The sequence below is a fragment of the Podarcis raffonei genome, chromosome 7 (assembly GCF_027172205.1).
Source record: "Podarcis raffonei isolate rPodRaf1 chromosome 7, rPodRaf1.pri, whole genome shotgun sequence".
NCBI lineage: Eukaryota > Metazoa > Chordata > Lepidosauria > Squamata > Lacertidae > Podarcis > Podarcis raffonei.
Window position 1 is genome coordinate 67,872,559 of NC_070608.1, and position 23,948 is coordinate 67,896,506.

At 43.5% G+C, this 23,948-nt stretch overlaps 1 protein-coding gene across 8 annotated transcripts in view; it reads left to right on the plus strand.

The window, feature by feature from the left end:
* The window catches only part of PIGN (phosphatidylinositol glycan anchor biosynthesis class N), an 89,123-nt gene that overhangs the window by 1,646 nt on the left and 63,529 nt on the right, over positions 1–23,948 (plus strand). For 5 of the 8 annotated variants that reach the window (XR_008331574.1, XM_053397076.1, XM_053397068.1 and 2 more), the window contains exons 2-10: positions 1,934–1,999; positions 7,494–7,739; positions 8,746–8,867; positions 10,088–10,186; positions 14,409–14,515; positions 16,427–16,551; positions 18,397–18,527; positions 20,238–20,354; positions 22,856–22,896. Coding sequence is in view for 7 of the 8 variants with exons in the window: in XM_053397076.1 (XP_053253051.1) it covers positions 7,513–7,739; positions 8,746–8,867; positions 10,088–10,186; positions 14,409–14,515; positions 16,427–16,551; positions 18,397–18,527; positions 20,238–20,354; positions 22,856–22,896 (969 nt within the window). In the remaining variant the exon portion in view is untranslated. The remainder of the gene's footprint in view (positions 1–1,933; positions 2,000–7,493; positions 7,740–8,745; positions 8,868–10,087; positions 10,187–14,408; positions 14,516–16,426; positions 16,552–18,396; positions 18,528–20,237; positions 20,355–22,855; positions 22,897–23,948) is intronic. The other 3 variants (XM_053397072.1, XM_053397070.1, XM_053397075.1) reach the window with 2 other exon arrangements.

A 23,948-nucleotide genomic window follows, 5' to 3' on the forward strand; every position in this document is an offset into this window, starting at 1 on the left:
TCAGTTCTTTGCCCTCCATTTTTCTCCCCCTTTTTTACTTCTTCTGCTTGCTCCCCAGTGCTTGTCATCCTCACCATTGCTAGTCACTGGTTGGGGGAGGGAAGAGTGTTTAGACAGTAGCAGACCTTGGGGTCAGTGGCGCCCTGTGGGGCCCCAAAATTCAGTATCCCACCTACCTCTCACTTTCCATTCTGCATCATGGTCGCGGCATCCCTGAGGTTCTGGGCCAAGTGCTACTGAACTGATTAAAGGTAAAGGGACCCCTGACCATTGTGGCCAACTCTGGGGTTGCGGCACTCATCTTGCTTTATTGGCTGAGGGAGCTGGCGTACAGCTTCCAGGTCATGTGGCCAGCATGTCTAAGCTGCTTCTGGCGAACCAGAGCAGCGCACGGAAAGATTGCGTTCCCCTAAATCCAACTCTGGTTTAGATCTGCTGCATGAGGGGGGTCTGAAGTATATATAAGACTACTCTGGAGGGCCCAGAGCTTGGTGCACCCACCCCGCAGCTTTGAATACATCAAAGCCTGGGCTGCCATTTTGTGTCCTGGCAGAATAAATAATAATAATAATAATAATAATAATATATTTATTTATTTTTACTTATATGCCGCCCATCTGACTGGGTTGCCCCAGCCTCTTTGGGGCATAATATAAAAAGACAATAAGACATTAAGCACTCCTGTTAACAGAAGCTTCGTTCAAAGAACAGGGTTTTTTAGCTGCAGTGGCTGCCAGCGCACTTTAAGGATCAAAACCTCAGATTGTCCTGTGAGCTGCCCTTTGCTCTGTGAACCGCCCCAAGACCTCTGGGTATAGGGCAGTATATAAATCCAATAAATAATAATAATAATAAAAACCTCAGAGTAGTCTTATATATACTTCAAAGCAAAATAACCAAATAAATAAGGCTGTTAAGGGGAACAGAACTCACAGATCATGGAACACAGCATCACAGAATTGTAGAGTTGGAAGGGACCCTGAGGATCTCTGGTGCAGCCCCCTGCAATGCAGGAATCGAAGACCTCTTGGCCCATGACCTTGGCATCATCAGCACCATGCTCTAACCAACGCAGCTAACACAGGAAACAGCTGTATACTAACTGAGGCCATTGATCCATCTGGCCTAGCATTGTCCGCACAGACTGGCAGCAGCTATCCAGGCTTTCAGACGGGAAACATTCCCAGCCAGGGCTGCAGATGCCACTGTGGGATTGAACTTGGGAACTTCTACATGCAAGACAGTCGCTCTAGCACTGAACTATGGCCCTTCCCCAACTGCACTATAGGGTAGAGTCTAAGGTCTTATGCAATTAATAGAAAGCTTGAAATTGTAATGTTTGGACTACCTAAATGTTAGATGCTAATTTTTTAGAAAGCAATTTCTTAGCAACTGCATCCCCTAGTGGTGTTCAGTGCACACGACAGTGTTTTCTGCACTGTTTGTATTCTATGAAGGAGACTGTTGGTAGAAATAGAAGTTCAGGCATACAGTGGTACCTCAGGTTAAGTACTTAATTCGTTCCGGAGGTCCGTTCTTAACCTGAAACTGTTCTTAACCTGAATCACCACTTTAGCTAATGGGGCCTCCTGCTGCCGCCGCGCCGCCGGAGCATGATTTCTGTTCTCATCCTGAAGCAAAGTTCTTAACCTGAGGTAATATTTCTGGGTTAGCGGAGTCTGTACCCTGAAGTGTATGTAACCTGAAGTGTATGTAACCTGAGGTACCACTGTGTCAGTATGTCACTGTATGATCAGGTAGGTCAAGGCATCTGGAAGTCATTTAAATTGGAAATAGATTTATTTTTCACTCACCTGCCCAAACACCCCCTTTCCTTCTCCACCACCACCACATTAGGTGAGCTCCCCCATAAGGAAAAACATGGAGAGCTCCACCCCAAGCTCATTTTTTCCCCTTGTATGATCTGGACTAGGGCAGATGGCAGAAAACAAGCAATGACTGTGGGCTGAGTTTCAACGCAACTCTCTTCATTGGTCTGGTGAGTATATTATCTTAACTATACGATTATTGTCCTCAGCAGTTAAGTCTCCCATCGTAGAGTTATGGGAAGGCAAGTGTACAAGTGGTTACTTGAGATCCTTCATCTAGCAGCAATTCCACTTGGGTGTCTCCCTCTTAAAAAAAAGACCAGCTTCACCAAGGTCTTGTTGTTCATCCCTAAGCCACCTGTCTCTACCTAGCCACACACCTCACCAAGCTTGGCACCTCACCTACTGTGATCAGCACCCTAGGAAAGCCTCAACCATCAGAATCTCCAAGACCATGTGGAAACCATTAGAAGGCCAGAGTCAAGGATCTTTGTTTCCTACAACAGGGCCTTGGCCAAGGACTTAGGCCTAACACCCTTAAGAGGCAAGCAGTGGCAGTCCTCAGTGTTGCAACACCAAGGATTCTTGAACTCACACTCTCATGCAGAACAGAGGGGACAGCAAGGTTCAGTACAGTGGTACCTCAGGTTAAGTACTTAATTCATTCCGGAGGTCCGTTCTTAACCTGAAACTGTTCTTAACCTGAAGCACCACTTAAGCTAATGGGGCCTCCCACTTCTGCGCCGCCGGAGCACAATTTCTGTTCTCATCCTGAAGCAAAATTCTTAACCCGAGGTACTATTTCTGGGTTAGCAGAGTCTGTAACCTGAAACGTATGTAACCTGAGGTACCACTGTACTCCCATAACTACAAATCTTCACACTTTCCACAAGGACAGGATAGTGTTTTTGTGCTAACACTTCCTTCGTCCCGAAAGTAAATTCTCCATTTCATAGGGCCCAGTAACAGGACCTTCAGCTTTTTTTTGCCCCAGATCTCTGCATTTATGGGACAACTCTGGCACAGCCTAGTCATACACAGGGCTCTGAAAGACTACCCTGTCAGAACAGAGGCTCTTGGCCTCTTTGACTCCATCCTTGTGTCTTCTTCTCCCACTTCTCTAGGAAAGGCAGCCTCTTTCTCTGTCAGCTGGTGGATTAAGGTATGCATTGCCCACGCCTAGGAGGCACAGCTCCCTCCCACTCCCCAGCACATCACAGCCCACTTTACCCTGTCCACAAACACATGTATTGCAGATGTTTGCAAGGCCACTTGGTCCTCAACCCTCCACACTACCAATTACTGGTAGATCTTATGTCCCTTAGCTGATGGTCCCATTGGGAGATAAGCTCCACACAACATTCTCTCCTCAGAGGAACACAGTCACCCAGTTTCATCTTGTTTTCGTGTGTGTTTTATGCTCGGCCATGGATGGAATGGAAAGCAAAACTAGAGGAAAATAATAGGAAATCTGTCAAATTTCATGGCTCTGCCTTTGGCGCATCCCAGCCATACAATCTGCAACATTCCTGTCCTAACCTAGAAGGTCCATTCATGGTTAGTGTTCCATACTCCTTTTTAATCTGCAGCTTTATGGACCTTTTCAGCCAAATATTGTTTCAGTCTTAGCTGAATTCAGAGTTGTGCTAATGAGAATAACTTCCAGGCCTTGCTATGCCCTGTTATCAGGGCTGCCTCAGAGGCGGAGTTGAATATCCCATCCTGCCGTCTAAGAAGTGTAGCAGGAAGTTAAAAAGAGTCTTAAGACGCTTTGTGACCTACAAGCCAGGACAGCAGATAATCATATTTATCCCTTCAAGATTTTGCGTAGGGATTCCTGGTGCAGAGAGTTAACTTGACAATAAAATGTTCAATTCTCAGGGGGAGCTTTTTGCCTTAGGTTTGCTTCTGCATTGCTGAGCCACATTTACATCTTAAAGCAGATGACATTTGTTATTGTAATGTACAAAATGCTCATTGAAAATCTTGACTGTATGGTAATTTTAAACAGATGAACAAGTTACCAAAACACATTTAAATGTGAAAGCCTATGGAAATTATGTCTTATAAACTGCATTATACGACAGATTATTTGGATCATGCAAATTTGTTCATGCTCGTTTACCTAATCAAAGGCGGGGGGAAGACCACATGATTATGCCTAGAACATTGCGGGGAGTGGGGGAAGTAGCAGTGGTACAAAATTTTAATGTTGTTGAAATGATCTGTATATGATGATGAGAGAAAGTAAATCTGAAAGTATTATTCTAGCTCAAAACTTGGTTAACATACAGGGGCGTCCTTAGTGCTGAACAATATGGTTGTGTCAACTTAATAGTTTTCCATAAAACTATTCCTGTTTTCAATTTATTTATGGATGAATTGTTTTCATATCTCTCCGACAGTCTAAATTAAATACTACGGAATACATTTTTGATTAAAAATAATCCTGTCAGCTGAAAGAATAGCTTCTAATCATACCCTTTTGTAATACGCGTGCCATGACACATGCTTACTGAAAACGCATTTTCATTAGATTCTCTTAAATTATATACAACAGGCATATAATGCTCACTGGAGCACGCTCCTTTTGAAAGAAATGACTAAAGTGTTTTTACCGTCATTCCTTGACGCCTTTAAATATACTTGTACACCAGCATAATATAGTCAGCTGAATTACATTTTGTATATGTTTCTCCGTATATTGAAAGCATAAATAGGAATAGGAAACAAATGGTTGCATATTTCATAAATATTTATATTTTGTTGTTTTCTCTATCTTTTAAAAATAAAAGGCAATCTCAGCATCCCCAAGTATTGTGAGTTTTAAATGTTCAAAGAGCGGCAGTGTTGGATATGGTGGCTTTGGGGGGAAATAGGTCTGCATTTTGCCTCATTATGTTGACATTTCCATTCATCTTGGAGGACCTGATTCAGCAAAGGACTACAGGTTCTATAGCAGGCACAAATCTTCTTAGGCAATAGATTGGCCTATAAGCAGTGGTGTCCAAACTTTTTTCAAAGAGGGCCAGATTTGATGAAGTGAAGGGCTGTGGGGGCCAACCAAAGGGCCAACCAAAGTTGTTGACCTATTTTTAGGATTGAAGTTCTTGAGCTTTTTTTTTTTTTTAGGATTAAAGTTGTTGAGCTTTTTTTAAGATTTAACCAGCAGGCCAGAATAGGCCCCTGAAATGGACTTTGGGCATGCCTGGTCTAATTAAATGAAAGGAATAGAAGAAAGAAGTACTCCTGTCAGGGAGTAATAGAATTGCCTGGAGAGAAGTGTCTTCTTCATACAACTTTCTTTGCTCTGTTGCTTCTCTCTTTCTTTCTCTTAAGTTAAATTTTTTGCAAGGAATGGTGGTATGTACAATGGGGATTCAAGTCTACTGGCTGCATTCAAACATCCCACTGACATTCATATGTGAATGAGCTTTCTCCTTTCCTATGCTTGCACATTCTATCTTTCTGCCGCCTTATGCAGCTGGGAGGAATTCAGAAGCTTCTCGCTGTGCTTCTGTTTAACTGTGTCCTGCCATGTTGTCCAAACCCAGCAAACTATGGCTAATGCTAACTAGGGTTAGCTTAAACAAGCCACCTGCAGAAGTCGCAACATTAAGTTTGGTTAGTTTCAAACGCGCTAACTTAACATTGCGATTTCTGAAGCTGGGCTTGTTCAGATTAACCATACTCATTTCGAACCACAGTTCTGTACAGTGGTACCTCAGGTTAAATACTTAATTCGTTCTGGAGGTCTGTTCTTAACCTGAAACTGTTCTTAACCTGAAGCACCACTTTAACTAATGGGGCCTCCCACTGCCGCCACACTGCCACCGTGTGATTTCTGTTCTCATCCTGAAGCAAAGTTCTTAACCTGAAGCACTATTTCTGGGTTAGTGGAGTCTGTAACCTGAAGCGTATGTAACCTGAAGCGTATGTAACCCGAGGTACCACTGTATTTGGATGACATAGCAAGATGTCGTTAACCAAAAGAGAAAGTGAAAGCTTCCCAATCCTTTCTTCCAGCCATGCAGGAGGAAGTGGGGCTGGGGGAGTGTATGAGCTCATTCATATCTTGCAGAAAATACAGCCAATGGATCTTGAACTGGTGACTTGAGAGAGATTAACTGGGCATATTCAGCTTGTGTGCCTCCACCCAGCTCTGACTCAAGGTTGATGTAGCTGATTTCCTTGCAGATAGGGTTCAGTTCCACACCAGCCTTACTGAATACATTTCTCGCATGACAATGTAGTGGCTATGACTCTCCCTAGAACATAAAGAGAGGTAAAAAAAGGTAAAGGACCCCTGGACGGTTGAGTCCAGTCAAATGCGAATATGGGGTTGCGGCGCTCATCTCGCTTTCAGGCCAAGGGAGCTGGCATTTGTCTACAGGCAGCTTTCCGGGTCATTTGGCCAGCATGACTAAACCGCTTCTGGTGCAACAGAACACCGTGACAGAAACCAGAGCTTACGGAAACACCGTTTACATTCCTGCCACAGCAGTACCTATTTATCTACTTGCACTGGCGTGCTTTCGAGCTGCTAGGTCAGCAGGCTATGGCATTTCCTCTGCTAGTGCATCACAGAGGAATTGCATTGTTCTCTCGACTTTGCATCACCCCAAAACTAGACCATTGAGAAACAAGCCAAAGATAGTCTAAAGATAACAGATCTGAGTTATGAAGCTTTGACAGGCTTGATGTCACCACCTGTCACAGTGGGGCACATGCCAGACTTCAGAGCCTTCTGTAACTAATGTCAGGCAGCAGGAAAACAGATGGATCCATCATCATCTTCATTCTCCCAGAATACCTCTGCAGCCAGCGATATCAGGATCCAGAGACATTCTGGGCAAATGAAGATAGAGGTTGCAGCCCCTTTGTCCAGCACTTCACTATATAGCTCTGGGCTGAGTGTTTGTCCCCACCATTGTCTATCCTGCCAACCCCGGTAAACTCATTTTGGGGGGGCCCCCGGGGGAGTACGAGCGAGATCACCTTGCCTGGCATCACCCCAGACTTGAGAAGAGTGGGGTGAAAAGATCAATTAAACAATCAATTAATTTGTTGAAAAACAAATCTATCTATGAAACTGAAGAATGCACAAAACGTATTATCTCATGGAACTTTGAAGTGTCAGGCATAGCTCTAATGGCTTTAGCCCAAACGTAGCAGAGTTTTCCTGCACAGCGAAGAAGCTAGTTGAGGTGGAAATGACTAGTCAGCTAGACTCAGAATAACTATTTACAGGATTTATTAAAAGGAAAAATAAAACCAGCAGAGTTTCTGCATACAAAACAAAGCAAAATAAATCCTTTCTCTCTCTCCCTCTCTCTCTCTCTCTCTCTCTCTCTCTCTCTCTCTCTCTCTCTTAACCATACACAGCACTCCTACTCCTAACACACCTAACCCAAACTGTGCTAGCATTCCTAGATAACAGAGTTGAGTGCTGGTCGTTAACCAATCAGAGTAAGTAGTTTCTAGGTCAAGCTGACCTTGGCTTTCTGCCAAGAGTAAATTGACACTGCCTTGAGTTAATTGTGTGAAGCCAGAATCTGTAAGTTTTCATGAGAATCAATTAACAGAAACTGAACATTATCAGATGCAGACTTCGAATGCAGCAAACGATCGCTTGCCTCACCTGTAATTGTTTTGCTCTTTCAGTGCTGGACAACCCCTCACCATGAATATGCAGATCTTTGTAGCGACTGGTCTCCTGGTACATTGTGTGTTCCTGATCTCTATTTTTGACATTTACTTCACCTCTCCTCTGGTCCACGGCATGACTCCCCACCAGACTCCCTTGCCACCACCTGCACAGCGCTTAGTACTTTTCGTTGCCGATGGTCTGCGTGCAGATTCGCTTTATGAAGTGGATGACCGTGGCATTTCTAATGCTCCCTACCTTAGGTATGTTCCTCTTGTTACGATACTCCCCTAATCCTTCTGTAATGGTTCTAGGGGTTGCTCGTGCGTAAGCCGGTGCTTATCTCCCCGGCCGGGTGCAAACACCTGGCTGGGTTGCCTAAGTGAAGCTTTTCTGTCCCGACAGCCACTCACCCGTGGCTGACTCAATCGCTGGCAGAATCCGTCAGTGGGCGTTTCTTGAACTTCTTCCAGCAAAGAAGCTCTTTGACGCCTAGTCTCCTCCTACTCTCTCTGCGCGAAAGCCTTCTGCGCCAGGAGGGCGTGGGCAGCGGAGGACCCCTACTCTCCCTGCTGGTCTCCGGCGAGGAGTCATGGAGCCACCTTGCCGCTTCCCCCATCTGCCCCCCTTCTCCACTGGTGCTACGCTGATTCTCTTCCCCAGAAGATGGGCTGCTTCTCCGGATCCCTGGACGCTCTCTGGAATCCCTCTGGCTTTTGCTCTCTCTCTCCGGCACTGATGGCAGTTCCCTGACACCTTCGAACTCCTGAGATTATTATTTTTTTAAAAAATCTCGTTAGCTATGGGACAGGAATTTTGCAACTAGAAAAGGTTATTTCTGCCATTTAAAAATGTGACTTGACCAATAAGACACTTCATATACTTGGTTGTCCGGTTTGATCAGTAGTCGTTCTTATTTTAAATATCTTAAAAAGCACCAGTTACTTCTTTGTAAGATTTCTCCCCACCCCTATTTTATATTAATCCCAACTTCTTAAGGATAAGTGAAGGATGTGATAACCTCCCCAAACCTGGGCACATTGTGCTTTGTATTGTGAAACTGTAAAATCTGTGTAACATTTAATTAGAGTTTTTCTCTAGGAAGAGCCATAGAATCTTATAGTTTAGAAATGGTGATTGTTGCATGTGTGGAAATGCTTCCTTAAACTAAGCAGTGGGGCCACTGTTTGTTCTTTTCCCTTTTGAGCCTTACAGGCATGGATTGGGCTTTTCAAAACGGCATGCGTTACCACTGTGTCTTATTTCCAGGAATATCATGTTAACCAAAGGCAGCTGGGGAGTATCTCATACTCACGTTCCAACTGAGTCAAGACCTGGGCATGTAGCTCTCATAGCTGGATTTTACGAAGACGTCAGTGCTGTTGCAAGAGGTATGCTGATTATCCATAAAATATTTTGTTTGGATGAACAGGCTGAGCTTTAGAATATTTGGCTACTAACTATAAAATTATTGTATCTTAAGGTAAATAAACTTGTACCAAAAAGTATCAGTGGAGGATTGGTAGCGTTTCCTGACCAATGTGTGCTGTAGGGTATGGGGTCAGAGGTCCTCCCAATTTGGGCCAATTCTTTCAGCAGACCCCTTACTATATCCCAGTGTGTAAGATGTCCTCTGACCCTTTGGAAATGATTTTCGGTGTGTCAGTCTTTCATTCTATGGACTTTCCTGAGTTATCTTATTTTTGGATCCATGCTTATACCTCCAAGCTCTGTAAATTTGAAAGTCTAAAATGTGAGAGTGAGACTTGTACTTTGTTACCAGGTCTCTGATTAGCGTTTTGGTCACTCAAACATTGTTTTGGCGTAGTAGACAGTTGGCATATATCTGTTATTCTACTGTTTTCTACGTGGTGCTAGAAAGTTGTGGAAGCTTTTGCGTGCACTATTTGCCTAGGCTGAACTGTAATTAGTATCATTTTGAAGGCTAGTGTTCAAGGTTCATTGGCCACCGGAAACAATGAACAGTGACAACATTCATGCCTGTCTACTGAGAAAGTAATCCCATTGGGGACTTACTCCTTGTGAATAGGATTGCAACTTTTAACAGTATCAGTTTTGCATAGGTATTTGGGAATGAGTGGAGTTTACTCTTCAGGGTCTGAGAAAAGGCAAACAAAATTTGGTTTGCTGTTTAAAGTATTTCACTGGGAAGCAAGATGCAAAATACTTGGCACATTGGACCTTCTGTGAGATTTACAATGGTATTTAAGTGGGTAACAGTGGTACTCCAGTTATTTGTGGAATATGTTGACATAAACCGCTTTGGACATATCCTGCGCTCTTAGGAACTGCTTCATACATGAAAATCTACTCATGCAACTTCTGTTTTGGGCAGGCTGCATGTATACTGTAAGATGCAATATCTGTATGTTTGCGTATTTTTCTGACTGTGTTATGTGTTGGAATGCTGAAGCCAATTGTGGTTTCCCATGATGTGCTCACCTGGTGAAACAGATGTGTTTGAGTGCTCGCTAAAAGTGCTGGTCTTCATTCAAAATGTGCATGCTACCTTTATTTCCCTTCAACAGTGTATCCAAACTCGCGTTATCACCCTTAGAAAACACTACAGTAACAATTGTCTCCCTAACAGGATGGAAAGAAAACCCAGTGGAGTTTGATTCTGTTTTCAACGAAAGTAAATACACATGGAGCTGGGGAAGTCCAGATATTCTGCCCATGTTCGCTAAAGGTAAGCATGTTTTATTCTTAGCGATGCATCATTTACAAAGTATCAAAAGCTTTACTACAAAGTGCAGTATCCAAAGGAAGTGCTTTGCAACTCTTTGTGGGGTGTTCAGATTTGGAAATCATGCTTCGGTTGGTGGCAACACCGCACAGGGTCACAAACATTTTCCAAATGAGAGCCAGTGTGGTGTAGTGGTTAAGAGCGGTAGTCTCGTAATCTGGGGAACCGGGTTCGCATCTCCGCTCCTCCACATGCAGCTGCTGGGTGACCTTGGGCCAGTCACACTTCTTTGAAGTCTCTCAGCCCCACTCACCTCACAGAGTGTTTGTTGTGGGGGAGGAAGGGAAAGGAGAATGTTAGCCGCTTTGAGACTCCTTAAAGGGAGTGAAAGGCGGGATATCAAATCCAAACTCTTCTTCTTCTTCTACTGTGGTTTCTTGCTGATGTTCCAATAAATCAGGCATCACCAACCTTCGGCCCTCCAGATGTTTTGGACTACAATTCCCATCATCCCTGACCACTGGTCCTGTTAGCTGGGGATCATGGGAGTTGTAGGCCAAAACATCTGGCAGGTTGGGGATGCCTGCAATAAATCTACATATGTAGTCTGCATATGTTTGTGTATCTGTCTAAAAATAGGTAGATGTAATGCTATCTAGACCAGGGTGACAGGGTGTTGTTGTTTTTTTAAATGCACCCAAATATACAAAGATCAAGAGATCTTGTGTGAGCAGATGGCACTGCCACTTGAGCAGAAGGGTTGACCATGTACTGCAGCCTGCTCCTTTACAGCTCTGAAATTCTGGCTTCACAAGGTTGGTGGATATTCCAGAGCAGTTTTCGGGGGGAAGGGATGGAAGGGATGGAAATTTCTGCTTATTCATAGGAGGGCACCATTGCCTTCTGCTTGTATTGTGGAATCTTGGATCCAAGTCAAATGGTTTTTGCGGTGCTTGCTCTTTGGCCTCATGAACAAAAGAAATATGGCTTCAGTAACTGGATTTAGTGTTTTGAGAAGGAGCATAGCCATTAATTCTTTGTCCATGGTGCACTTTGTGATCTTATGTACTGGACACAATCTGACCTAGTTAGTCTGCAAAGAGCTTTCTAAATTACCATCTTATGGCTATAACATATTGCAGTCTGAACTTCTAACAGCTATGTCTCTTCCCCTGTTCCCGCTGGTTCTTGTTGAACATCGAGCCTGGGAAATAATTCTCCCTGCGTTTTGATGAGCCCTTGCTCTCAATATTTGTGTTTCTCTTGGGGCTTAGAAACAGAGTGTATCTGTTTCCTTGAAACGTTCCATTTTGCAAAACAGTGCATGCCAGCTAATTAAAGAAGCATCTGAATGGGAATGTCATCACTCTGGCTTCCAGAAGGGCAGTCTCTGTGCCGTGGAGACCTAAGAGTAGGAATAGTAAGTAACTGGTGGGAGATGGGAGTGACAAATGGCGAATCTTTGAGCTGTGTAAATGATGCAGAAGAACCCTGGGGAGAAGAAAATATGTGCTGCTCTGCCTACATCTGAAATCCATGAACCAGAATAATGTGATAAACCTCAGTGCGTCTTCCCCGATACCATTTTAGAACTGATAGAAGGGATTTAAAATATGGCATTAGTTCGGGTTTTACTGAATCTTGTCATTTTCAGCAATTGAAACTGCCCCCTTCTCTTCATATCCTCTGTTACGTATCTTGTATTTTGTGTGCTCAGCGCATTCTCCTTGGAGTATATATTTTGTTTCAGCAGGAAATTGGGAAGGATATGACAAGGGATTGCAGGCTTCCTGTTCAATTGTTTTGCTCTAGCCATGGTTTTCACATTTTCTAGAGTCACATTTCTTTAGTTCTACACTGCACATAGTTGCCGTTGGCTTGGTGTGGAAAATCAGGGTATGGTATATCACAGGGATGTCCAACCAGTAGATCGTGATCTACCGGTAGATCCCTGGCTGATCCTGGTAGATCACGGGATCCTTATCGTGTAGCTCAACAACTCTGGGCAATCCACCCACCCCAAGCACACTCCTCCTCCCTCCAATGACAATGGGTAGATCACTGCCAGTTTTTTTAATTCTGGGAGTAGATCACAGTCTCTTGGGAGTAATTCCATCCTAAAGCAATCACCCAAAGTGGTCACCATATCGCTCAACCCACAGTCCAGCTCCTTGGAAAGGGACCATGTGTGTGTGGTTGCTCTTTTCTGCCTGGATAGGGGTTTTTGCAAGCATTGAGATATGCTAGACATTGAGAGTCCGCACAGGGTCACCTTCCACACATGAAGATCTGAACCAATGGCTAGCCATTTCTCCAGCATCTGTGCCAAATTGCTTCTTGTTTCTATCGTTGTTTTTTTTTTAAAGGGTGGCTGTAGTTGTGTTAGAACACCAGAATGTTATCAGACTCTTCGCCACTTAAAATAAGACGCAGGTTAAACCACAGAGCCTAGGACTTGCCGATCAGAAGGTCAGCAGTTAGAATCCTCACAACGGGGTGAGCTCCTGTTTCTTGGTCCCTGCTCCTGCCAACCTAGCAGTTCGAAAGCACTTCAGAGTGCAAGTAGATAAATAGGTACCGCTCTGGCAGAAAGGTAAACGGTGTTTTCGTGTGCTGCTCTGGTTCGCCAGAAGCGGCTTAGTCATGCTGGCCACATGACCCGGAAGCTGTACGCCGGCTCCCCCGGCCAATAAAGTGAGATGAGCGCCGCAACCCCAGAGTCGGCCACGACTGGACCTAATGGTCAGGGGTCCCTTTATCTTTACCTTTATCATTCTATGAATGCCAAGGAAAGTAACGTTTAAAATATTCTTTTATTTAAGTACTTGCCTGGTAGTCAAGAGGTGATGAGGAATTTTATGCAAGTGAGAAGAAAAAAATAATAATGTCAGAATATGTAGTTAAAATTTTAACTACCCAAATCAGGACTGGCTGAACGTTTTAAGGATTTACAATCTCTTTAATGACATCACTGTCGCTTTAAAGGAGGTGTTGTTCAGCCCAGACACTGAGGTCCAGCTCCGAGGGCCTTCTGGCGGTTCCCTCACTGCGAAAAGTGAGGTTATAGGGAACCAGGCAGAGGGCCTTCTCGGTTGTGGCGCCCGCCCTGTAGAACGCCCTCCCACCAGATGTCAAGGAAATAAACAACTACTTAACTTTTAGAAGACATCTGAAGGCAGTCCTGTTTAGGGAATTTTTTAAATGTTTGATGTTTGATATTTTGTTGGGAGCCGCCCAAAGTGGCTGGGGAAACCCAGCCAGATGGGCAGGGTATAATTAAATTATTATTATTATTATTAAATATAATTGTTCTCTGCCCCACCCCTGTCCCAAACCATTACTCAAGTTACCCTTGTGCTTGTATTGTGGAATCTTGGATCCAAGTCAAATGGTTTTTACTCCATTGTTTCAAGGTCTGCACCTGAAGTCCTCTCTCTATGCAGGTTCTCTTCCATACAGTTAGGCTAACAGGCATTATTAAGACTTTTTTTCTTGCATAGAGACTTTCTTCAGGTTAGCTGCCGGCTACTGGCTTTAACTGTCCTGCAGGACTACTGCTGAAGTCTCCCTCTCCCCTTGCAGAACTTCTGAGCTTCTACCTTCAGAGATTTTAGCCTTGGGGTGTTTGCTTCTTCCTCTTCATCATCTGTCTGCTCCAGCAAATACCACTGTCTGCGACTGCTCTTGGCTGCTGACATTCTATCCAGGCTTGTTTCTTGCCTCTTCTTTAGTTCCTTGATTAATCTCTCCACACTCTCCCAAAGACTGTCCAACAGACTCTTAAACAGTACAGAGCTTGCCCTTTTGTTTCCTGCAGTCAGAACCTTCTAACCACTCGCCAGATTCCGATTGGAATTCTGAAACCTTGTTGACCCGTAACTCAGGATCAATAAGTTTGGATGGTATGTCCGCTGAAAAACAACAACACCCTATTGCATTCTGACCTTTTGGATTCCACCGATTCTTATATAAGAGCTGAGTTCTACCGCCAACTATCAGTAATGGAAGCCTTACAAGTATACATACCTCCTCAGCAGAATTGTGTATTTGTCTGCTTCTCAGCAGGCTGCCATCTGAACCCTGATACCATGTGCATTTCTGGCTTCCTTAAGAGTAAAATACCACCCGCACGCTTCATATGGTTAACTGTTTTATGTTTACAAAAACAACAACAACCTTCCTACATTTAAGTTGAGCAGTCCTTTACTTTTTCCTCCCCTTGAAGGTGCAACTGGGGATCATGTTTACACTCATTGCTATGAAGCGGAAAAGGAGGACTTTGGAACAGAAGATGCCAGCTTGCTAGACACGTGGGTTTTTAACCATGTTAAGGTAAATGAGCATCTTTGTTTTGCTTAACTAGTTTAGGGTCACCAAACGTCCCCAGTTCCCGGGGACAGTCCCCGGATTTGTAAATTTGTGCCCAGACAAATTGTGTCCCTGGAATGTCCCCAGATTTGCAAATCTGTCCCCGGGAAACATGGCAGCAGCAGCCTCAGCAGCCCGGAGCCAGCCTGGTAGCGCTGCTCGCTGCCGTGGCGCCCGCCATTTTTCCTGTGCCATGGCAGCGAGCATCTTTGAGCATCTCCTTTCCATGGAGGCGCAGGTTACAACAACAGCCAAGGCGACATTTTTCCACCTTCGCCGCATCAAGCAGTTGGTCCCTTACCTTTCCCACCAGGCTTGACTACTGTAATTCGCTCTACGTGGGGCTGCCCTTGAAGCTGTCCCAGAAACTCCAGCGGGTGCAGAATGCAGCAGTGAGGCTCCTCACGGGGTCTCTGCCATGGGAGCATATTCACCCAGTGCTTTTCCAGCTGCACTGGCTCCCGGTGGAGTACAGGGTCAGATTTAAGGTGCTGGTTTTGACCTTTAAAGCCCTTCACGGCCTAGGACCCTCGTACCTATGGGATCGCCTCTCCTGGTATGCCCCACGGAGGACCTTAAGGTCCATATATAGCAACACCCTAGAGGTCCTGGGCTCTAAAGGAAGTTAGATTAGCCTCAACCAGAGCCAGGGCCTTCTCAACACTGGCTCCAGCCTGGTGGAACGCTCTGTCTCATGAGACCAGGGCCCTGTGGGACCTGATTTCTTTCCACAGGGCCTGTAAGACAGATTTGTTCCACCTGGAATCAGTTTGATTCCCTCCCCCTCTTTCTTTTTCCTTTCTCCTCCTATGAAGAGATTGCACCCTAATGTTTTGATGTTGTATCTTAATCTTTTAAATTGTATTTTAATCAACTTGTTTTTATTATTGGTTGTTAGCCGCCCTAAGCCCGGTCTTGGCTGGGGAGGGCGGGGTATAAATAAAAATTTATTATTATTATTATTATTATTATCGTCATCATCATCATCATCATCTCCTGAAGCCAGCCAGAGTCAACTGCACTACAGTGGTACCTCTGAATACGAGCTGATGGGGCGAATGCAGGCTTTCGCTGAAGCCTGGAGAGCGAGAGGGGTCGGTGCGCACCGACCCCTCTCGCTCTCCAGGCTTCAGGAGAGCCGCAGTGCCAGCCCCACAAGGTCGAGGGACAGCGGGGAGGCGGAAAGCCGCCATCCTGCAGTCTCCCGATGTGGTCTGCAGGCGGGCGGCGGGGAGAAGAGCGCTTCTCCCCGCTGCCTGCCCCGCAAGCGCCTGGGGGGGGGGGAATAATTTTTTATTTATTTATTCCCCCCCCCAAAAAAAACTTGGTGCGTCCTATGGGCCGGAGCGTCCTATGGGGCGAAAAATACGGTAATTTTTTTAAAAATCCAATTTGAATTTTAAAAAATCCAATTTTCCTTTTTTAAAATCCATTAAAAAAAATCATTGATTTTTATCCACCCTGATATTAACTGCTGTATCCAAAGCCTTACCAATGCACACCAGCCAGGGTGGTGCAGCTTAGGAACCTGGATTGGGCCCCTTTTTGGAAAATGAATTGGCTCAGGATCCAGTGGATCCCTGGCCAACCTTGCTCTACCCTTGAGCTATGTGGACACAGTTTGCATTAACATTCAATCCACTGCACTTTCCATGGCTGCAGCCATGGTCTCTCTGTCTGACTCTCTGTCTTTGCTATCAGACATCTCCACCTTGCTCTGACTCTTTCCAGCAGCAAAGATCCGGGGGACTAGGACTGCTGCAGAATTCGATTTCCTGCATACATGCTGGTGGCATTAAACAAAAATGTGAAATTTTAGAAGTTTGGATATCTGCTTGCTCTCAGAATAATTTACAACTGTCTTTTCTTATCTAGGATTTCTTCCGCTCTGCCAGAAACAACAAAACACTGCTTTCTAAACTGCACGAGCGCAAAGTTGTTTTTTTCCTGCACTTATTGGGGATAGACACAAATGGGCATGTTCATCGGCCTCATTCGAGGTACAGTGCATTAATATCTGTATTTTAAAATATAGCAGCCTCTGTAAGATCCTGTCAAAGTTAAGCAGCTTTAAGTGCAATTGATAGCAATGGGAGGGAGTTAAGCCCAGTACTTTAGAGATGCATAATTAGAACGGGGGTTCCTACCCTTTGTGAAATTTAAATTGTCACTTTAATATTTCCGTATCATCCATGTAAATCCCTCCTGTGATATATGTATTTAAACCTGAAATGACGACTCTGGAAAAGTAGGCAAACGTATTCATTTATGCTAATACAGCGTTTCAAGCATTTAGTTAACATATTTCATCGTGGCCTTTCTAATCGAAACGGCAGCAAACTTTTCAATGGTTCCCAAAGCAGAAAGTTAGGATCCAGACCTGTGGTTAAGGGAGAAGCTTGGTTTTCATGCGTCAGAGCACAGAAGGGAGTGGGGTAGAGACTGCTGTTTTACAACTTTCAGCCCCTTCCATATTTCTCAGGGCTTGCAGCCACATTTTGATGTAACTGTCGTAGCGACTCCAGCGGGTGTAGTTTAACCCTTAATTGCATTCCTAACAAAAGTCTTACGCCAATCTGCTGAACTTTAACATCAAGCAATAACAACTGCTGAAAACCCAGCACATAATATTTTTTTACATTTGCTTTTAAAACAAGCTGTCAGGTACTGTTGCGGTTGCTCGTGAGTAACCAGGCAAGACTCCGACCTGTCTTTTACAGGCTTTATTTTGGTGCAAACTATTTACAGTGAAGAGCGTCAATCACTAGCAGAATCCGGGAGTGGTCTGTTTTTGGACCTCCCCCAACATAAAAGTCTCATCACCTCCAGACTTTTCTGCCCCTCCCTGCACCCCAAACTACTGTGCAAGAAGGGCGATGGCAAGGGCGTGCTCCCCGCCTCTCCAACTTGCTCAGGCTCGGTGTAAAGGCTCTTCCTAGCATCCTCTGGCCCTTGCACCTCTTCTCCACTAGAGCTGGGGCTTTCCTCCTCGCCGGAAGAGGAACTGCTTCGCAAGATTTTCGGAGGCTCCCTGTAACACAACTGCCCTTCTGTCTCTCGCCTCTGAGCCGATGGCAGTTCCCTGACATGAGCCATGTTACCGTTGCAGGAGATCCGCCATAACAAAAATGCCTGAAGCTGGACAGTGTCTTTTTTTCTGCAGAAGGTGCTACATAATTGTGGCACTGCTGTTAAGAAGGCTATATCCCAGACGATACAAGATCTCACTTCCCCACCTTGACATCTCCCCTGCAGCTGTAAAATGTAGTTTGATAAATTCCTTTAGAGCAGGCATAGGCAAACTCAGCCCTCCAGATGTTTTGAGACTACAGTTCCCATCATCCTTGACCACTGGTCCTGTTAGCTAGGGATGATGGGAGTTGTAGTCCCAAAACATCTGGAGGGTCGAGTTTGTCTATGCCTTCTTTAGAGTCCAGAGTCCCCTCTTAGAACTATGATTCCCAGGGCTCCTTGGGTTTATAGACAAAGAGTCATTTTGCAATTTTACATTAGTGTTGGGAAAAGGAGAGAGTGCTAAAGAATCCGTCAGCTGAACTTTCAAATGCATCTCCAGTTGTATCATGGCTGCCTGTACCACAGGAGATAACTTTTAAAAAAACTAATTGGATAGAGTGCCTTGGATCCAGATTTCTAGTGTAATTTACCAAGGGGATATTATTGATATGGAAACTAAATAGAAAACTGTAATCTTTGTTCTTGCATTTCTTTTCTTTTCCGCTTTGGTTGATCACCTTGTAACTCAAGCCTCTTGCCTTAATGAATGTCTGGATTCATTTTCTATTATAATCATGTCAAAACATTCTGCTTCTTTCTCTCCTCTCCAGAGAATACAAGAACAATATTAGGAAAGTCGATGAAGGTGTAAAAGAAATTGTTTCGATGGTTGAGGATTTTTATGGAAATGATGGCAGCACAGCTTTCATCTTAACTTCAGACCATGGAATGACAGACTGGGGTGAGGATTTTGAAAACATGACCTTTTTCTTCATGCGCCTTCACTACTAAAATGCAGACAAACACCAAGGCTGCCTTTACACCCCCCCCCCAAATTAATCCTTCTCATGGTGATTCTCCTCAGAAGTATTAATATAACTTCAGATTGTACCCATCCACTCAAGTAGGCTTCTTAATCCAAAACCCCCCCAGATTGCTTCCCTGGTTTTAGTTAATTTATTGAAAACTCTTTCTCTTTTGCTTTATATACGGAAATCCCAAAGATTTCCTTTTTTTCTTGGACACATTCTGTGATGTGATAGAAAGAGAGGTCAGAGGAGAGAGGTCAAGCAGCAAAGTCTGCTTCGGTGACCCAAGCAGTAAGAAGCGTTTGATAAAGAGAGTGTCCCACCACTCAAAATGTGTTAGGAACAGAAATACCTTTGCATCTTTCTCATGTAAGGATATCGTTTGCATTTGGTTAGAATTCTTATGATTTATTACATTTGTAATCCACAGCTCAACCCAGGGCAGTATACAATCACCTATTAAAAAGGCACACGTCAACACAATCCCCTCCCAACCCCTATAAAACAAAAATACGAAGCAAATCAGAAAATCCAGCAGAAACCTGAGACTGTGTGGTGCAGTGGTTAAAGTGCTGGACAAGGCCCTGGGAGACCGGGGTTAAAATTTCCACTCAGCCATGAAGCTCACTGGGTGACCTTTGACCAGTCACTGTCCTTCAGCCTGATCTACCTCATAGGGTTGTTGTGCAGATTAAATGGGAAGCAAGAGAAACTTGTACAGTGGTACCTCGGGTTAAGAACTTAATTCTTTCTGGAGGTCCGTTCTTAACCTGAAACTGTTCTTAACCTGAGGTATCACTTTAGCTAATGGGGCCTCCCGCTGCCGCTGCACCGCTGCTGCATGATTTCTGTTCTCATCCTGAAGCAAAGTTCTTAACCTGAGGTACTATTTCTGGGTTAACGGAGTCTGTAACCTGAAGCATGAGTAACCTGAGGCGTCTGTAAGCCGAGGTACCACTGTACGTCACTTTGACCTCCTTGCAGGAAAGGTGGACTCTAAATGTAATTTCCATAAATCTGATTGAATAAATGTTGGTTACTCTATGACACCTAGAAGCAGCTAGCATAGGAGACAACAGTATTTTTGTGCTAAGGAAATTCTGCAGCCAGGTTGCCCACAATAGAAAAGATACTGCTTTACATAGGGCCACCCTTCTGTGTGTGTGTGTGTGTGTGTGTGTGGATAAGACAGAAGCAAACCTTCAAATATCTTGATCTCAAGCCATATAGAGTTTTACAGACTAACATTAGCACCATAAATTAGCTTTGGTAGCAGGTAAACAGTGCAGATCTTTTAGGAATAGATATCACACGTCCCTGCTTTACAGTGCTAGTCAAGTTGCCGGGCTGCTGTGTTTGGCAGCTTCTAGGGAAGCCCCAAACGGAACACATTGCAGCAGTCTAGTCAAGAGCTTCCCATAAGCCACATGGGTACAGATGAATCAACCAAGTTTCCATATAGAAGTGCAGCATTTGACACATCCATTTCACATTAGGCGTCCTCTGAGGTTCCTGAGTGGGTAACACTAGACAAGTTCAAATGTTTTAAAAGGAACAATCTTAACGGTTTAATGTTCTATGTTAAGGCCCATTGCAGGGGCAGCAATTCATTATGAAGTAATTCTAACTTTGTTTTCTTTTAGGGGTTCATGGGGCTGGTCATCCGTCAGAAACATTAACACCACTCGTTGCTTGGGGAGCAGGAATCAACTCTCCACAAAAAGTCGCCTCGCAACAGTATGAAGACACATTTTTAAAAGGTAGATGTGAGGGCAGGGCTTTTCAGATGCAACTCGCCGGAACTCAGTTCTGGAACCTCTCAGGTGGCAATAAGGGAACAAGGGAGGGGTTCATAGTGAATTCCAGCACCTATTTTTCTAGAAAAAATAGCACTGTATGCGGGTCATATTTTTTCTGTATGCTTTTAAAATACAAGGGGCGTAATAACCTTTTCTCTTGGGGTAGTCTGCCTGGCACCATTAAGATGTTTGTTGGACCTCAATGCCTGTCAGCCCCAGCCAGGAAAGGCCGTGGTTGGAAATGATGGGAGTTGTAGTCCGGAGGGCACCTGTCCCTCATTTTATCTTCTTAGCTGCTACAGGTAAATTGGTATATTTATCAGAAAATGGAAGTCGCTTCATGGCTCCCCAGGGATATGAATGCAGGCATCTGATCCAAGCCCCCTGGACTTTACTGTGTACAGTGCTACCTCAGAACTCGAACGGCTCTGTTGCCAAATGTTTTGGCTCCCGAATGCCGAAAACCCGGAAGTAAGTGCTCCAGTTTTCGAATGTTCCTTGGAACACAAACGTCCGACATGGCTTCCACTGTGCAAAAACCTAGCTGTCGGACAATTGGAAGCTACCAAATGCCGTTAGTAAATCATAAGATAAATTAATTCCACATTTACTTACCAGGGACTTTTTTTAATGAGGAAACACATTTGGAGCATCCTATATAGTAGGACAATGCAGATGAGGGATAATTAATAAAAACAACAATAATAATTTATGATAAATATGATAAAATGAAAAGGCAAACAATATAACCAAGGGGCTGCGGTGTTTTATTTTAAGAGCTCAAACTGCTTCACATACATTCTTATAAAACTATCCAGAAAGTAGGGTGGGTAATTTGAAGTCATGTTACTGATGGAGGAGGCCTGAGGCTGAAGAAATGTGGCCTGAGGTCAAGATATGGACAGACCCAATTGTCCACACAATCTTTTCTCCCCCCCAAAACCCAGAAAATTTAGTTGTAGCTTTGCTTTGTTTTCATTTCAGCTTGGAAACTGTGGTTCAAACCATGGTTTGATCCAAAGCATTTAAATTGGCTTCATAGCATGGCATCTACCTAGCCTGTTAACCATACTTTCCCAGTTGAAATAAAAATGGGAAACTAATTATTGGAAGACTTCCTGCTTGTGTGCTGCATGCACAGCCAAAGGTTTCATTGGTATCTGCTTAGAGTGGCTAGGGAAACCCAGCCAGATCTGCGGGGTAGAAATAATTTATTATTATTATTATTATTATTATTATTATTAAGCCCAAGATATTATGTGACTCTTGGGTTGGGGTTTTCGGGTTTTTGTTGTTGTGTTGCTGTTATTGATATTAAGCTTTTATATCTTTATTTCTAGTTCTTATAATGATTTACATGGAAATCGTAAGATTACAGTTGTATACCTTTTGACGTGTTTCATTTATGTATTTATGTGTTTCATTTATGTGTTTCATTTGCTGTGTTTTTAATTATGTACAACAACAACAACAACAACAACAAATCTTTATTACAATCGTAGACCAGCATAAGGAGGGAGGGGTCCAATCATTTCAAAATCTAAAAACGTTTGTTTGTTTGTTTGTTTTTAAACTAAACTAAAAGGAGTTAAAACAGAAAGTATATATAAAAGTCTATAAGAATCCAAAAGAAGCTAAGGGAGTCTAAAAGAAGGGTTAGGAACATTAGACAAGAGTGAAAGAGCATAAAAGCAGCGATAAATGAATGGATTTGCAGCGATAAATGAATGGATAAGAGGAAAGAAAGAGGTTAAAGAAAGGAATTAAATAATTTGGACCAGGGGTTGCTGGAAAAAAAGCTCAAAACAGGGATGCAGAAAAGGGGGGCATGGGGAAGTCGCTGAAATTGGGTACATGAAAAAATTTATGAAATTATACATGTTTATATGTTTGTTTGTTTGTGTTTGTCTTTGGTATTGTTTTATATTGTATGTTGAAAAACCAATAAAAATTTTATAAAAAAAAAAAAAAGAAAGAGCGTAAAAGGTTAGTATATATATAAGACTACAGCTATCAATCTACAGAGCACTCTTAATATGAGTGCTCATTATATTTAGTTTATGGCACAGATTTAATTATGTAAAATCTTTTGAGTATGGTTTGACGTAAGGAAAAGTGGCATACAAATTAAAACTTGTGGATAGGAGCAGGGTAGGATCTTAAAGTGGCTCGAAGTTTTATGCCTCTGACTTCATTTTCAAAACTTGATACATCGGTAAGTAGTTAAAATTTGTCTTTCTGTGGCTTTAAAAAGGTGAAATAGTTTACTTTAAGTAAATTTCTTAGATTTTTGTTCTGAGGCAAAGCATGACTCTCGTTTCAGCAGCAAAAAAGTGTGTTATGGAGCAGAAGAGACCAACAACTCATTAAGCCTCAAAGGGCTTATTTCCCCCTCAGATCTGTTCGTGTCGGTTAGGCCTGTGTCGCAAATGGTCTTTAATTCTCTGTTTATCCTTTTGTAGAATGGAAACTGGAGACCTTAAAGCGGCAAGATGTCAACCAGGTACTTTACAGCTGGTTAACATTTGTCTTTAATTTAAGCTACCACAAGACATGCAGGTGGGAGAATGATTTATGGTGATAGCAAAAACATTTTTTTAAAAATAGCCAGGTAATTTGATTTTATTTGTTCTGATCAATATGGAACTGGGCAGGCATGACAACATTTTCAATATGCTAACTGGAGGGAAGAGATTGAAAGCATGTCAAACACTTCCTTTCCTTTTGTGGGCAAAACTCCGCCTCAGTTCCATCACACCTATGGCATAATGTTACTGTCGGCCAGCACTAACGCTATAATCAGGATCACCCTTAACACTTAGAGTTTGTAACTGGGTTTGCAAACCCTTTTAACGGGGCAACTCAAGGAACATTTATTTAATGTTTTGTTGTGTTTTCTATATATGTATGTTGGCAGCTTCCCCGAGTGGCTGAGGCAGCCCAGTCAGAGGGGCAGGGTACAAATGAATTATTATTATTATAAGATGGGTACATCATTCCAGTCAGAATTCTCGTTTTCCATAGTGCTTCCCCCTAACATAATGTCACAATGTATGGTTGCATAGAATTTGTTTAAACAAGCAAAAGCTCTGGAGAACTCAAGATTTGAACAAAGCTTGACTCATTGCCTAGGTTGGGCATGTTCAAAGTCCATTTTGGGGACCTCATCCGGCCCCTGTGGCAGTTTAAGCTCAACAACTTTGGTCGGTCCTCACGCATGTTCACTTCATCAAATCTGGCCCTCTTTGAAAAAAGTTTGGGCAACCCTAGCCTAGGTCATCTTATTTTATCTCTTGCTTTCTTCTTACTCTTGCAAAAACACACACAAACCTCCACTGCAATCTTTCCCTTTAACAGACTAAGCTTTTGTTCTTTATATATGACATTGATTGTCTGCTGCTGCTGTACACCTGTATTGAACCTACTGCATGGAACTGTACTAAAAGCTGGTAAAAGGTAAAGGTAAAGGGACCCCTGACCATTAGGTCCAGTCGTGACCGACTCTGGGGTTGCGGCACTCATCTCGCTCTATAGGCCGAGGGAGCTGGCATACAG